Source organism: Sus scrofa, chromosome 2, assembly GCF_000003025.6.
Source record: "Sus scrofa isolate TJ Tabasco breed Duroc chromosome 2, Sscrofa11.1, whole genome shotgun sequence".
Taxonomy (NCBI): Eukaryota; Metazoa; Chordata; class Mammalia; order Artiodactyla; family Suidae; genus Sus; species Sus scrofa.
The window spans coordinates 39,355,950-39,371,979 of NC_010444.4; the positions used below are offsets into that span (position 1 = coordinate 39,355,950).

Genomic DNA, 16,030 nt, shown 5'->3' on the forward strand with positions numbered 1-16,030 from the left:
AAGCAAGCAAGACATCCCTCTAGGATTCACCCCTGGAATCAGTCTACATGGTTTGCTGTTCTGGTGCAAAATGACTCAGACCCTGAGCTCGAATTCAAGCAAGGGCAGAATTAGATACTGATCCCGGTCCATTTAGTCTCATTGAGCAGTGGGCCAGGGTACTATAAACCCCAGAGCTCTGGATGGAGGCAGTACAAGCTCTGGAGAAAAAAGCAAAATAGATGGACATTTGAACCCTGGCTCTGCCGCTTACTCTGTCAGAGCGCCTCTGCCTTCAGGAGACCTAGGCTTCCTCCTGTGCAATCTGGTGCTAATTAACACCCAGCCCTCATTAGCCTTTTTGTAGGGACCAGATCAGATCTCCAGGCACAGAGGAGATAACCAGGCCCTGTTAGCTGTCGTCGGGGACCCTGGGACTTTGCGAGGGCCACGGGAAGGAGATGCAGGCCCATAATATGAAATAGATGCTCAAGTTCTAGTGCAAGAACTTGCTGCTTCAACTGCCATAAATGGGCAGCGTCCCAGGAGAGAAGCAGCTTGTACAGACGGTGCCAGGTGCAAGGCCAAGCATTTGAGGTGGAGAGAGGGAAACAGGAACCCCATAAAGAAGGCTCCAAGGGGATTTAGTAGCACTCAGAATGCCCAGGGTTGAGTTTCACCCCACGGCACCTTTGTCCCATTTTGGTAACTCATTCCTTCAACAAGTAGGTGGTCCCCTGAGTAAGCGTGAAATTCCTCCTTTGGCTCCAGGAGCTGGTTGGGCTAGAAACCCCAGAACTCTGGTCCAGATGCCTCATACCCTCATTGTTACAATAGGCACCGGCGTGTCTGCTGGCCTCGGCTACACAAAGGCCTCTCTCCTCCAAGGCTCCGCCATCGGAGCTGCTGACACTTGGTTCACTGCTGGCTGGCTTTTGCCAAAAATCTCAACCAACTCCTTCCTCCTGCTGTTCTGTTTACCAGAAGATATATGTGTACCCTAAACATCAACAGAATTCAGCATATGCAACATCATTAATGAAAATAATAGCAAACACCCACAGAAACTGGGAAGTTTTAATAGCGGGCTCCAGACACTTTGCTAAACCCTTGACATACATTATCTCCCACACGCCTATTACCCTTTAAGGCACAAACTTAATATTCCCTTTTTATTGAAGTGGAAACTGAGGCTTACAGGTGCTATGGTGACCTGTCTACAGTGCCAGAGCTAATAAGTGGAGCTGGCTCTGAACCTAGATCTGCCTGGTTCTGAAACCCAAACTCTTCCTAGCCACATTCATTCAACCTAAGAGCAGAGGCGAAGATGCTTTTCAGAAGATCACAGTCATGTAAGACCTCAGAACTTCCACTTGTTATCCCCAACGCCCAGGATTCTGTTCAATGTAATCCAATTATTTTTCAAACATCCCCAAGTAGTTAAGGGGGGAGTAGTTAAGTAGTTAATTCCAGACAGGGCATTGACTGGCTGCCCTAGGGCTACAGCAGGTGGAGGGGGGCTCTGGGGGGGGGTCCCAAGACTTCTGCTGTTAACACCACCCACCCACATATACTCACAGTCTAGGATCCTGAATGCACAGACAGAACTGCAGTTGCCTCAGGGAAGCTAAGACGGTGGGTTTTCCACACTCCTTTAAGGGGTTGTCCTTAAGGTACCCCTTCTGGGGCAAAGAGATGGGAATGAAACTTAAGAAACAGACACTCAAAATCAGCTCTGCGACCCAGCAGCAGCTCATCTCCAGCTAATTAGCCACCCTTGGCACACACGTGAGCAGCTAGTGCCAAGCCTGGGTCAGCATTAACATGCTGGGTGTACAACACTCCCCCACCCGCCGCAGGACTCAATAAATCCAGCTTCTCAGGAGGAGCCGAGAGTTCCAGGGCGCAGATCCAGCAGCCCAAGGCCAACCCCAAGGCCACTGTCCTTCCCAGATTGGACTTTCACTTGGGCTTCCACCCCTGAACCAGATATAAGCACAAATGCATTTACAGATCCATCCAGGAGTCCAAAGGAGATGAGCGAACTCTCAGGTAGGTCCCGCTGCCAAAGCAGAGTTGCTTCTTAATATCCCAGTCCCTCCCTCCCGAAACAAGCAGAATTTGAGAGGCCCAGGCAGGCCATGCATACCAGTATCATGTGCACCTTGGTGAGCCCTCTGCACCAAAAGTGTCTGCCATCCAGCTGAACCCACAGGTAAGCTGACAGATAAAACCATCCCGAGCCGTCTGCCAAACCCAACAAGGAAGGCAGAGTCGCAAAATGGACCTGGGTTCCAATCCCAGCTTTGCCTAGGATCTGTGTGACCTTGGGCATGTTCCTTAACCTCTCTTGTTTCCCAATGCTTCACCTCAAAGTGAAAACATAATATTGTTGGCTTTGCAAGAAAAATTAAGTGAGAAAAATGTCTCTTAGATGCTTGACAAGTCATACGTGGTAATGAACATTGTTTTTCTCTTTCCCTTGTCTGGCTTAAAAATAGAAACGCTCCTCTTTGGGCAGCTTTATAGCAGCCTGAACAAACAAGAAAAGTACTCCTACTTAAAGCTATGCCATCTCCCCGGAGCCTAGTTTCCAGAAAAAAACAAAAACAAAAACAAAAACCACCTGGAAATTTGCGATATTAGTAAACACAACCACAAGTTCAACCAGCTTCTTAAGTTCCAAACAAACCTCCAACTGCAAGTCTTTTTAACCAGGGTATCTGAACCACCAGCAGCCCTTGCTCGGGGCCCATATTGCCTTCAGTTCTCCCTTCCCCTCAGACTCAAAGGTCTCCCTAAAAAAGAATGGAATAAGGACCTAAGACATCTGGTGACCAACAGCCAGTTTTTTGGTCTCAGCAGCCTAATTTGATAAGATGGTCTGGAAAATCGTGACATTACCCAAGTGTCCAGGTGGACCAAGGACATTTGGGTAATGCTCTGGCTGCCTCTAAGACTATCAGGGTTAAAATGAAAGGGGATGGGGCTGGGAAGGAAAAGGATGCTGAATTTCCCGACCAGTGGCTTCCCCACTACTTAGCCCACGGGGATTTTTGGCAGCTACACCACCGGCTGCTCTGCCCGGCATCCAAGGAAACAAGGCAATACAAGCACCACACCCCGCCCCGGGCCCTAGAAATTTTAGGATATCGTCCTACCTTGTAAGGTTCCTAGGCCAGAGCATTTCACTACATTGTGGTCCTTAGAGAAAGCAGACAAAGAAGCTGAATGAACTCACGATGGCAACTCTGTCGGCCAGCCAGCCAGCCAGCCAGTGGAGCCAGCCCACACCGCCAGCCAGCCGTCAGGGGAATCCCAGGCACCCAGCAACTCCGCTACTAAAGTACCAGCTAGAAGGGGATCACCCTTCCCCTGCCCAGGAAAGAAACCGGATCCACCAACAAAATTAACCCCTAAAGTGCTGAAGGAGCGAGAGGTCAGGCCAGAGCACTAGTATCAAGTCAGCTGTGAAAAGTTTCAGCGAAGCAAAAGCTAACACCAAACTCGGAAACCGTTACCGTAAAGCACCTAGTGGAAGGGCCCTCAATATGGTCCCAAGGGAGTCTGTAACAGCTGGTCAAGCTGAATAAAATCTAGACGCGAAAAAATATTCTAAACCCCTGTGGACTGTGCTAAAATGTTGGAAAAAGTCTTTTCGGCCCAAACTGCTACTGTTAGTAATGACACAGACACCACTGACAGTAACATTTCTTAGCTCATTCCACCAAGAACTGAATGCAAAGCATTTGATTGAAATGATTAGTCTACAGAGATAACTTCTGAACCCAAGAGGGAAAAGATACCTATGTGTGTAGTTAACGATGACATACATTATTTCCGGTGATGTCAATTTTGATGCAGTGCCAACAATAATATGCATTACTTTCTCATCTTTTTTTTTTTTTTTTTTTTTTTTTAATAGAAGCTTGGTCTATGCATGGCTACTTTAAACACTGTGGTACAGAGGCTGGGAGGGGAGGTGGGATGGGAGAGACTCCGGATTCTGGGATGGGAAGGGGTTGCACCAACTAATCCCTATTAAAACCTGTAATCAAGGAATTCAGAAGGAACTATGTAAACAGATGCTCTGAACAATGAACAACTGTTTTACTATCGAGAATTCAAAAGCAAAATAATGTTATAGCCACAAGCTTTTCTTTCAAAATGAAGGAGGATTAAGCTGCTCTCTAAAACCCCTACTCCCTCTCCAAAAATCCTACCAGTTGGCTCGGGGCAGCTTTCAAAGACTCTCCCCCTCCCGAGAAAGGCTCTCCCCGTGACCTGCGCTGCCTCTCCAATATGACAAGGGAGTAGGGGTTGTGTGTGTGTGCTGGGGGTGGGTGGCTGGGGGAGGAAGCACTAACTGACCCCAAGCGAGGTCTCTATGTGGCGGTTTGCTCAGCAAACAGAGGCCTTTCAAAGGTGGAATGAAGAGCCCTTCCTCCCCCACCCAAAAGGGGGGGATATAAAAGGTCAGCTCAGAGGAAGCGAGGAGGGTCTCATGGGCTTCCCAGGTGAATGAAAACGCTAACGTGTCCAGGAGCAGAGATTCTAATCTTGAAGGAGTCCCAACCAAAGTTAATCTTTCACATCGCAATGCCGCAAGGCCCTGCCCCAGGTGAAAAACTGGGGCCAGCATCTTCAGCGGAGAATGGAAGGGAGGGGCCCGGTGGGGGAGGGGTGAGCTCCAGGGAGGCCTGAGTCGTCCAGATTTATTGAGACAAAGCCAGGATGGACCCAAGCTCTGGCGGACAAAGACACTTTAAACCATGCCTCTTGCCTTCTACACGCTCTCTGGAACTAAATTTGTTTTTAAAGCACGATTTGTTTGAGAATCCGGCTGACCTCTGTGTTACTTTGGGTGGACTGACTCTGTATATGGGAACATACATACATAAACACATATATGCATATGCACATATACACATACACACACAAATAAAAAAAAATTCTACTGGTTGCTGCAGCTGTTCTCTGTTTTAAGCAAATATGTCAAAATCCAGGTTAACTGCCCCAAATCTCTAAGGGTTGTCCGTTCATTCATTTATTCATTCCATTTGTTCATTCAACTAACCAATATTTACTGAGCACCTGCCATACACCAGTCACCAAAATAGACAAAAAATGTCTTCCTCTAACAGAAGTGACTGTTTAGTCGTACATTTATAAAATGAATGAGACAAATTGTAAAGTATACAGTATGTTATAGGGATAAAAGCTAAGTGGAAAAAGAAAGGTAGGGAAGAGGGTGTGGTTTGTCGAGGAGGGGTGTCTGACAAACCCCGGGTGGTTAGGGAAGGCCTGTTGAAGGGATGGCTATTATGGATCTGAAAGAAGTGTGGGAGCTGGTTAGGCGAGTATCTGGAGGTAAGAGCCTTCCAAGAGAAAAGGTCAGTGCAAAGGTCCTGAGACAGGATACAACTTGCACATTCATTCTGCGAACCCGAAGCCTAATGTGGCAAGAGGAAAGTAACCACCGAAGCAAAGGGAGCCTAGGAGGTCAGGTCAGCTCAGAGGCGGGAAGGGAGGGAGGAGGGTGTCTGAGGAGGGCCTGGCAAGTTGCTGTAAGCTTCCTGGCTTTCACTCTGAGAAAGGATGTGAATAATGCAGTTTCTCCTTGAATAAAAGTTTGTGTAAGAGTTCCCTTGGGACTCAGTGGGGCAAGAATGCAGCATTATCTTTGCTGTGGCTCAGGTTCGATCCCTGGCCCTGGAACTTCCACATGCCTCTGGATGTGGCCAAAAAAATAAATAAAAGTTTGTGTCAATCTCCTTCAACACTAAATACGTAATTCCAATCACGTACAATATTTTCAAGGGTGATTTTATTGTATAAGACAATGTAGTTTAAAAAGGTCTTAGTCTTCTTTCTGGGGTTAAAAGTAAGAATCACATCTTTTTTTTTTTATACTTTTGCTGCAGCTGCAGCATGCAGGAGGCCAGGACCCGAGCCACAGCAGTGACCTGAGCCACAGCAGTGACAACACTGGATCCTTTGACTGCTAGGCCATCAGGGAACTCTGAGATCACATCTTTAGTAAGAAACACTCTGAATTCTTCACAGCTAAAGGTTCAGATTCAGGGAGTTCCTGTTATGGCTCAGCAGTAATGAACCCAACTAGGATCCAGAAGGACTCAGGTTCGATCCCTGACCTCGCTTAGTGGGTTATGGATCCGGCACAGCCCTGAGCTGTGGTGTAGGTCACAGACGTGGCTCGGATCCTGCATTGCTGTGGCTGTGGTGTTGGCTGGCAGTTGCAGCTCAGATTTGACCCCTAGCCTGGGAACTTCCATATGCTGCGGCTGTGGTCCTAAAAAGACCTAATTTTTTTTTTTTAATTAAAAATAAATAAATAAAGGTTCAGATTTAGCTAGGGCCTTTCCATGCTCTAAAGGGCAATAATCCATGTGGTTAAGAGACCCAGCAACATGAGGGGATAGAAAAGGAAGGTAGGTCAACTAACTCTCTGAGAGATGCCCTTTGGCTCTTTTCAAAACTCCAATCTTCCCTTGTCATTCCTGACCCTGGTTTCCCAACAGGCCAAATTCCGAAGGCCTTCTAGAACTCACTGCATTTTTCTCCATAAAAACAATGTTATCAGTGATTTCAAGGTTCTTAGGTTAACTCATAGAGCCATTTCTCTAAACCAAAAAGTAGCTGATCAACTGTACCCAGGTATCAAAGAGTAGAATACAACTTTATTCTTAGACTACAGCATATAATTAGAGAAAACAGAAAACCACTGAAATGAGGCCAGGGATTGAACCCTCATCCTCACGGATCCTAGTTGGGTTTGCTACTGCTGAGCCACAATGGAAACTCCGGAAGTTTGTGTGTTTTAACAGAAATCATAAGACACTAGGTAGCTTTGAGGTAGAAAATGAACAACATTTAACAAATAGTCACTTAGTACCTAACCTGCAGCAGACTCCAGCCTGGACACCAGGGATATAAGGGTGAGGCAAAGAAGATGCCCTAGCCCTGATGGAGCTATTTACTCAGAGAAGACAGACAAGGAAAGTCATTCCAGTGCTACGGGAAAAGTGACAAAGGAAATAAACAGAGCACAGGGAGAGAAAGTCACAGGGGGCACTTCCTTGAAATAGAGTGGTCCAGAAAGGCAACACTGGAAGTGATATTTAAGCTAAGATGCAAAAGATGAGAGGGAGCCAGCCATCAAAAAGAGGAAAGCCAGGTGGTTCCAGGCAGGAAGGTACCACCTGTGCAAAGGCAGACGGAAGGAAAAGCTACGTGGTTGAGGAGCTAAAGGGAGGCTACCATGTTTGCCAAGGCGGAGGAGGGTGTCGATGGAAAAGAAAGTCCACCCTCTGTAAGACAGGCTGGTACCTGGGACCCTTCGCTGCAGTGCTGCACCTGGACAAATGCCTCCTGACAAAGAAATTTTAAGGAACTCAAAATGCGCATGCACAGTTGAGGCACATTATGAACAAAAATATACAAATAGACCAAAAACCCAACTGCCACTTCTGAGGTGCTGGGATCAAAAGCAGGGTGCTGTGCATGCACCTTGCACACAGCATCACCAAAAGGGTGGGCGGACCACCCAAATAACCCCTCTGCCAGACCCACCTCTACACTCACCCCATTTAAGTTATCAGCTTGCTGCTCCCCACCTCAGAAAGGGAGCAAAGGAACCTGGTACTTGTTTTTATTCCTCCTGCTGCTGCACGAGGTCCAATAAAACCTTGCCTAAATTCCTTGTCTGGCCTCTTATCAATTTCTAGTGATGAAGGAGTCCAAGAACCCTGGTCGGTAACATCTGGAATCTCCAACCCATTAGTAACAGATGATCCTGGTGTGGTTTTGATAAAAGAGCTCTAGAGGAGTTCCCATAGTGGCGCAGAGGAAACGGATCCGACTAGGAACCATGAGGTTGCGGGTTCAATCCCTGGCCTCACTCACTGGGTTAAGGATCTGGCGTTGCTGTGAGCTGTGGTGTAGGTTGCAAACGCAGCTGGGATCCTGAGTTGCTGCGGCTGGGGTGTAGGCCGGCAGCTGTGGCTCTGATTGGACCCCTAGACTGGGAACCTCCATATGCCACAGGTGAGGCCCTAAGAAGCGGGAAAAAAAAAAAAAAAAAGCTTTGGAGATGTCAGTGCACCTCTATACCTCCATCTCCCCAGCCCTTTTCTAGGGCTCACTTAGGACCAATCGTATAAGTAAAAATCCCCCTTTCCTGTTGTGGTGCTCTGCTTCTCCCTGGTCCGTGCTCAGCTTGCTCTTGGCATTTACAGATTGTGGGTCCATCCACCTCTTTTGCCTCCAGTCTTATTACAAAGACAGAGTGCACTGCATGTCGTGTTTTATCTTGTGGGGTTGCACTTTCTGTCACCTTCAATTGGTTAATTCTTGGGATTGTGTGGAGCCCACACTTGTGGGTACTTGCAAGGAAAAGTACACACACACTCCTCTATCTCCAAACAAAAGGCTTTATTCATCAGGAAGAGTATCCAATCTGTTATCTGTGTTTATTCTTCTCCCATCCCGAATCTGAAACCAGAGGCGTGTTAACAAACGCTTAGAGGAAGCTAGAGAACAAGACCCCAGGAGCCAGCATCTGCCCCCTAAAATCACAAACTCAGATTTTCAGTCCTCAATCCAACCTCAGAGATGCCTATTCTAACAGGGTGCTAATTGATTACAAATCAACTCCAAAATGGCAGCACTTGCCACAAGGACAGGTGGGGCCAAAGTTATTTCCCATGATAACAATAACTCAGATTTATAGATTTCACTGCCTCCCATCTCATTTAATTCTCACAACTGTGCCAATACATATTAATATCCTTAGGCTGTAGAAAAACAAACGGGAACTCAGAGAATCCAGAAGTCTTGCTCAGATTCATTCAACTGCTAAGGGACAGGTTGAAGCCCATGCTTTCAGATCCCAAATCCTATTTAGTCTCCATGACTCCACATGCTTAGAGCAGTGAACATTTCCAGGTCACTATGACAAGAGACGCCACTAAGACATTTAGTGGGCGAGGGCCAGAAACAAGTCATCCCAAAGTCCCTTGGCTGCTTCTAATACTCTTGGACTTGGTCTAATTTAGATCCGCCCTGTTACCAAATTCTATGATCTCATGGCTTCTAGTACATTCCTAGTAACCGTTCTTGTTAAAATACCAGATGGGTGCCGACTTTATTTATTTCTTTTTGCCTTTTTAGGGCCGCATCCCAAGGCATCTGGAAGTTCCCAGGCTAGAGATCCAATCGGAGCTGTAGCTGCCGGCTTACACCAGAGCCACAGCAACACGGGATCCGAGCTGCATCTGCAACCTATACCACAGCTCTCGGCAATGCCAGATCCTTAACCCACTGAGTGAGGCCAGGGATTGAACCCGCAATCTCATGGATCCTAGTCGGGTTCATTACCGCTGAGCCACAACGGGAGAATTAAATGAGATGAGAGGCAGTAAAATCTATAAATCTTGAGTTGTTATCATGGAAAATAACTTTGACCCCATGTGTCCTTTTTGGCAAGTGCTGCCATTTTGGAGTTGATTTGGAGTCCACTGTTAGAATAGGCATCTCTGAGGTTGGATTGAGGACCAAAAGTTTGGGTTTGTGATTTTAGGGGGCAGATGTCTGTGTCAGACACTGTGCTGGGGAAAATGGTTGTATGCAAAAAGAAAAGGTCTCACTCTCTCCCCAAGGGAACTTATATTACGGTGTTTGTGGGATGTCAGGCAAGCAAATAAAAAACAAATACATTTAATTGCAAACCTGGAGTTCCTGTCGTGGTTCAGTGGTTAATGAATCCGACTAGGAACCATGAGGCTCCAGGTTCGATTCCTGGCCTCGCTCAGTAGGTTAAGGATCCGGCATTGCTGTGAGCTGTGGTGTAGGTTGCAGACACGGCTCGGATCTGGTGTGGCTGTGGCTGTGGTATAGGCCGGTGGCTACAGCTCTGATTAGACCCCTAGCCTGGGAACCTCCATATGCCGTGGGTACGGCCCTAGAAAAACAGACAAACATAAATAAATAAATAAATAATAAATAAAATAATTGCAAACCTTTCTTTCATGACACATGCCATGAAAGAAAAGGAGAGGAAGCTGTGGGAACACATCAGAGGGGAGAAGAGGAGATTACCGCATATAAAGTCAGAAAAATCTGTGCCCAGGTTACCGGTGCAGGCATGCTATGCAATGCTAAAAGTTGATAATTGAGTGAAAATGTTTACATTTGTGCTTAGATATAGCTTTCCACATAATAAAAATCTAAATTATTCCATAAATCCCATCCTAAACACACTTGGCTAACGATAGCCACAGAGATTCCTGTCAATGCCTCCAGGAGCAGTAAGAAGTAACAACAGATTGGAAAGTTAGTTCATCTGGTGTTTAGGGAACAATTTAGGTTTATGCCTTCTTGCATATTTGGTCGTGGTAATAAAAATTAAAAAAAAGAAACCTGGTTATTTAGAAGAAAATATACATATATATTTAAAAAGAAGGAAATTCACATGGCAATTTGTTCTTCTAAGAAGCAAAAAAAAAAAAAAAAAAAAAAGTAAATTTAAAATAATATCCCTGGCTATTAGAGGTTGTATTTCGATAACGGTGTTATGGCTACACAGGGAGAATCCTAAAGGTTTGAATATTAATTTTTGCAGCTGGACTATTTATCTATCTCTAAGAAGATGGATGGGTAATGAATAAAATATTTCAAAGCCACTCTTTGGCTTTTTCTCATGTGGCTCCAGCTGCAAGGACATCCTTGAGGATGAGCAGCACAGGATGAGATAATGAGAGAGGGGAAGAGACCAGAGAGGAAACACGTAGGTACTAATCACGGGCAGCCTTGGGCAGGCTGTGATCCCAGCCAGCAGGGGGGCGGCTCCAGTCTCACTTTACTCCAGGCACCTGGAAGCTCCCAGGTCACGCAGCTCTCACCTTGGGGGAGGCACACAGCAGAGCAGTGGAGAAAACAGTGATGGGGACCTGGGTTTGGACAATCAATCAGTAACTGACAGTGGCTCTTGGAATGTCAGCCTGTTCAATGGAGCTGACTGCCACCTCAGGGTTTCCCTAAAACCCTCCAAGCATGAACATCTTGCATGTCTACACCCCTAGATCTCCTGCTGAAATCCCTTTTCAAAAGGAAATCATGTGCCTTGTGGAACTGACTCAGGTTCCATCTGTGCCCTGCTGGGGACAGCCCCTGAATTTACAGCAGACTTTCTAGCTGTCAGGTGTGGTACCCAACGCTGTAAATAGCTCATCCCACGGAACCCTTCCTACCGCTCTAAGCCTCTTGTAAGGAAAGCTGTACCCTTAGCTTGGTATTTCACGGTTTCCCTTCTGAGTTTATAGGGACTATAAAATAGGTTCACCATCTCTCCACCACAATCTTGTCGAAGTCAAAAGGGAAAAGAAAAGTTAGTCTGGCAAACAGCCCAACTCATTTTAGGTATTTGCCTAGTGGGGAGGCTAGCTGAAAAGTTACAAACTGGTTAAGAATTAAACTCCTTCCATTTGCCCATCAATTTCTAAGAGAAAAACTGTTTTGAATGAAGGAAGAGAAATTAAAACAGAGTGACTGGCTCGTAGTAATTTTGCTGCAGGTACTCAAAACCAACAGTGTACCGGGGATGTACGCGGTTGCTATCAAAACTCAAACCACTCTAGTAAGACAGATAATATCATCCTGACTCACAGATGATCTGTACCTTGGAAAGGTAAGTTGCTGAAGGTCATGTAGCTTACAAGTGCTAAAGAACAGGTTTGTCTGATTCATAAGTCAGTATCTTCCTGGGATTTCTAAGCTCTCACTTTTATTGAGTTCTTTTCTGTTTTGTTTTCAGGGCCATAGGTGCAGCATATGGAGGTTCCCAGTGCAGGGGTGGAATTGGAGCTATAGCTGCCGGCCTACACCAGAGCCACAGCAACACGGGATCCGAGACATGTCTGTGACCTACACCACAGCTCATGGCAACGCTGGATCCTTAACCCACTGAGTGAGGCCAGGGATAGAACCTGCGTCCTCATGGATGCTAGTCAGATTCGTTTCCACTGAGCCACGACAGGAACTCTTTGAGTTTTTATCGTGGTGGTTATTGTGCTAAATTCTCTAGTTTTATTTTATCTTTCTGATATTCCCTACATAGTAGGTTATTATCCCCTATGCACTATTTATTATTATCCCTAATACACATGAGGATATTAAGAAGTGGTGGGTTAAGGGCTCCTTGGTCTAGGGGTATGATTCTTGCTTAGGGATGTTAAGAAGCAGTGGATGAAGTAACTAGCCCAAGGCCACACTGCTGGTAAGATCCTATTAAGCAGAACCTGTGTTGAAACACCCTCATCACCTCTGAGTTTTGGCCTTGAGGCTGGTACTTGGTACACTGGGTACAATTTTCTTTACCTCACTGACAGCCACTTAACTGGTCCAATATTAAGAGTAAATACACTGCCAACAACATATAACCAGTGGGCCCTGTATTTTCTTCCCTTCCTCTCTGCCTCTCTACTGCAGTAGTTAACTCCTAGGGTAGGTCACATCATGGTAGATCCTAGTTCTGCATCACATTTGAGTTCAGAGAGAAAGATAAACACTCTCATTCAATTCAGAGTGCAGTGCAAACTAACACGAAATTGGTAGGTTCAGCTGCGGGCAGCTAGCTGAACCTAGACAGAAACTCCATTCTTCAGGCAACCTTCTCCCAAACATGGTACCAGGAACAATGGAGCATGGAGACAAAAGTGTGTGAATGGTTCAGGGCAGCCCCATCACCAGCAAGGAACATACTCAAGCCTATGTTCTCCTAACAGTGACCCAAGGGTGTCATCTGCACATGCAAATGTCAGAATTATGAGGAAAGTATAAAATACAGGCTTTATCTGCAGCTCACGCGAGCGTGCATACATTAAGCTCCAAGAACGGTCTTTGCATTGTTGTGTGTAATAACAATGGAACATCCTGGGCAACCCTCAGTAGGAAAAGACCTAATTCAGCTGTGGCTCCTCGAAAGAAATGAAAACTGTGTGGCCATCAAAAATGACACCGATGGATCCTGATAGGAAAAGATGTTCACGCAGTAGTGTCACACTCCAAAAGCAGGGGATAAAACGCTTTGCGTTTTTTAGAGGTCACAGTGTAGCACTTAAAACGAAGAACCACTGTTGTGTCAGTCCAGCCCCCTGCAGACCTGCACACCTACTTTGGGATCACACCACAAATGTCTGCAGATGTCAAGTCAGGTCAGCCTAATGAGTGAAGAAGGATGCTGTGGGGAATCAGTAGCAGGGGCTACAGAGAACTGGACAGTTTCTTGTCCATGGCCACAGAGCCAACTGATGCTAAGGATACTACTGAAATAGGATATCACAAGATGGTCCCAGGTCCCAGGTTCCAGGAGTGTGGGAAAACCCATTTTCATCTGAAATTTTATCATGTTTACATATTGGACATCCAGTTAATTTTTGTTACAGTTTATATTGGCCAAAATAAAACAAGAGCTTGGACTAGAAAATAAATAAATAAATAAAATGAAGGGCCACAGAGGCACAATCCCAGGCTTCCAGCTGCCTGACCTTGGACATGCCTAAACAGGTTCATCATCTGTCCAACGGGTTCTTACTCCAAGAGTTCCTGAGTTCCTGTAAAAACTGCATGACTCAATATACCTAAGGAGCATAGAATGGTGCCTGGTTTGAAGCACAAGCTGAAGACATTTTTGATTTTTTTCAGGAGTTCCCTGATGACCCAGTGGTGAAGAACTTGGCATCGTCACTGCTGTGGCTCAGGTTACTGTTATGCTGTAGGTTTGATCTCTGGCCTAAGAACTTCTGTATGCCATGTGTGCGGCCAAAAATTTTCTTTGGATTTTTTTAAAGAAAATGAAATGTACAAGCACTTACATGTGTAGAGAAAAGTCTGGAAGCCACCAAGGTGCTGAGAGTGAATCTCACTGGGTCATTTGACAGGAAGACATTTTGCTTTTTTCCCCTACTGTTTGCTTATCTGTACTTCCTATTTTTCCATAATAAAATGTGTTTTTTTCCCTATAATGAGGACAAAAATCACTCTGGTTAAAAAAAAAAGAAAAGAAGAAAAAAAGAAAACAAAACCTAAGCTTTGATGGGAAGTAGAAACCTCACTCAAACTTTTTTTTTTGGCTGCCCCACAGCATATGGAGTTCCCAGGCCAGGAGTCACAGTTGCGACTTATGCCGCTTTTACAGCAATGCCAGATCCTTAACTCACTATGCTGGGCTGGGGATCGAACCTGTGTGCCGGCACTCCATCAATGCCGCCGATCCTGTTGCACCACAGTGGAAACTCCCAAACTTGTTTTTTAAAATGGTGTGGGTCAGGTCAGGTCATTGCAAAACTTGGAGTCTGGGGAAAAGGCATGTTGTTTCCTGGTCTTTTCTAGTTCAGTGCCTCAATAACAAAAGAGAATTTGTACTCCAGCACCTCGGTCTTGAAGATGCACAGGCAGGGCTGGGGAGAGGAAGAGAGCAGAGACACAGGAAAGCCTGATTTCATTCTCAGCCATCCACTTAGTTTAAAACGTCAGGAAGTTTAGCAGATTAAAGGTATTACAGTCACTATTCATAAAGCTGTTTTGTTCAAACTCCCAAATAGCAACCTGGTGAAATAAGCCTTGCACAGCCTTAAATGAAAGCCTGTTACAGTACTTAAAATTTCCTAAAGAAGGAAAAAGACCCCCAGGTATTAATTTACCTAAAGAGCAGCTGCCTGGAAGATACTATAATGTATCCTATGCAGCAGATACTATGAACTGGGTTAACCAATCACAGAACTAGGAAGCCGGAGCCCAGATCACCCAGTGGTAGAACTGCAATTAGCAGTAATGACAGGCATGTCTGTGTTCTCCTAAGAGCCACAGCTGTACGCATATTACAGACTTGAGCCCCTTTCTGCAAAGTCCAAGGATACTTAAAGCTGCTGGAATCCAACCGGCAGAAGGTGAGTCTGAATTTCAAAATTCACACACACGCCCCCATCCCAAACCAACCAACCAACCCAATCCAACCAACCAACCCAATCCAACCAACCAAAAAAGTGCCTGATGCACTTATCTCACAACATATCCAGGATGGGAAGGTGGAGGCAAACTTGAGGGGTGGGGGGTGGGGAGAAGCAGCCTCCCTGTTACTGAGCCCCCATTAGCCTGGCAGGCCCTGTGCTGTTTCAGTTAACAGACATAGGTTTTCTCATGTCTAGTCCTATACTTGGGGCAGAAGGTCCTGTCAAGCTCTAAGCCAAATGTCTGAAATGTAAATTCTACCCCCCCATTTGGATGGAATTATAACTTACTACTATTTATATCAATGTCTGAGATATAAATTCCATTCTGTTTCTTATGAGATCAGAGAAGATGTCATGTCACTCCTTCATGATTAGGGGAAGATGGGGTGAAGGTGAGAAGTCTAAGAGGGGACAAGAGCTGGGGTTTGGAGATGGGCAGCCTTGGAGGGAATTCTGGCTCCACGGACAAGCTGAGCTGTATGAGCTGGAACGCATCTACCTGTCTGGGCAGTTTCTCATTTGGCCTGGGTCATGAGGATACGATGGCGATAAGACAGGCCCTTGTCCCCAAGATACACAGAGTATAGATTAGGTGACAGGAGAGTAGCGGACATTTATGAGTTTGGCGCTATGACAAGGAAAAGTTCTAGCATATCGTGGAAGCACACAGGAGGGCCAGAGAATCTGGTCTTGCAGGTGGGGTGGTTAGGGAAGGCTTCCTGGAGGAGGTGACACTTAACTGTGAGCCCTGAAGGCTGAGAACAAGTGGTGGGTGGTATGGGGTGGAGATAGAGGGGCACATTGTAGGTTGAGGGAACAGCCTCTATAAAGGCTATAAAACAAGAGAGAGGAGAGTTTGGGGGGAACAGTTAGGAGATCAGTGTGGATGAGGAGAGGGGAAGAAGAGGCAGGACATAAGGAGGGCCAGGGCCCCCAGTGAGCCTAGTAACAGAGTTTGAACTTTATCCTGAGGGGGACTGTGAAGCTCAGACACATTCAATGCTTCTTATAAAAGCTATGGA

General features: G+C 45.9%; 1 protein-coding gene across 16 annotated transcripts in view; it reads right to left on the reverse strand.

The window, feature by feature from the left end:
* Window positions 1-16,030, reverse strand: part of NAV2 (neuron navigator 2) — an 819,601-nt gene that overhangs the window by 92,011 nt on the left and 711,560 nt on the right. Inside the window, exon 1 of one of the 16 annotated variants that reach the window (XM_021085316.1) lies at window positions 3,141-6,139. The exons of the other annotated variants lie outside the window; for them this stretch is intronic. Coding sequence (XP_020940975.1) covers window positions 3,141-3,166 — 26 coding nt within the window. The 5' untranslated portion in view covers window positions 3,167-6,139. Of the gene's footprint in view, window positions 1-3,140; window positions 6,140-16,030 lie in introns of those variants that run through there. 16 annotated transcript variants of the gene reach the window in all.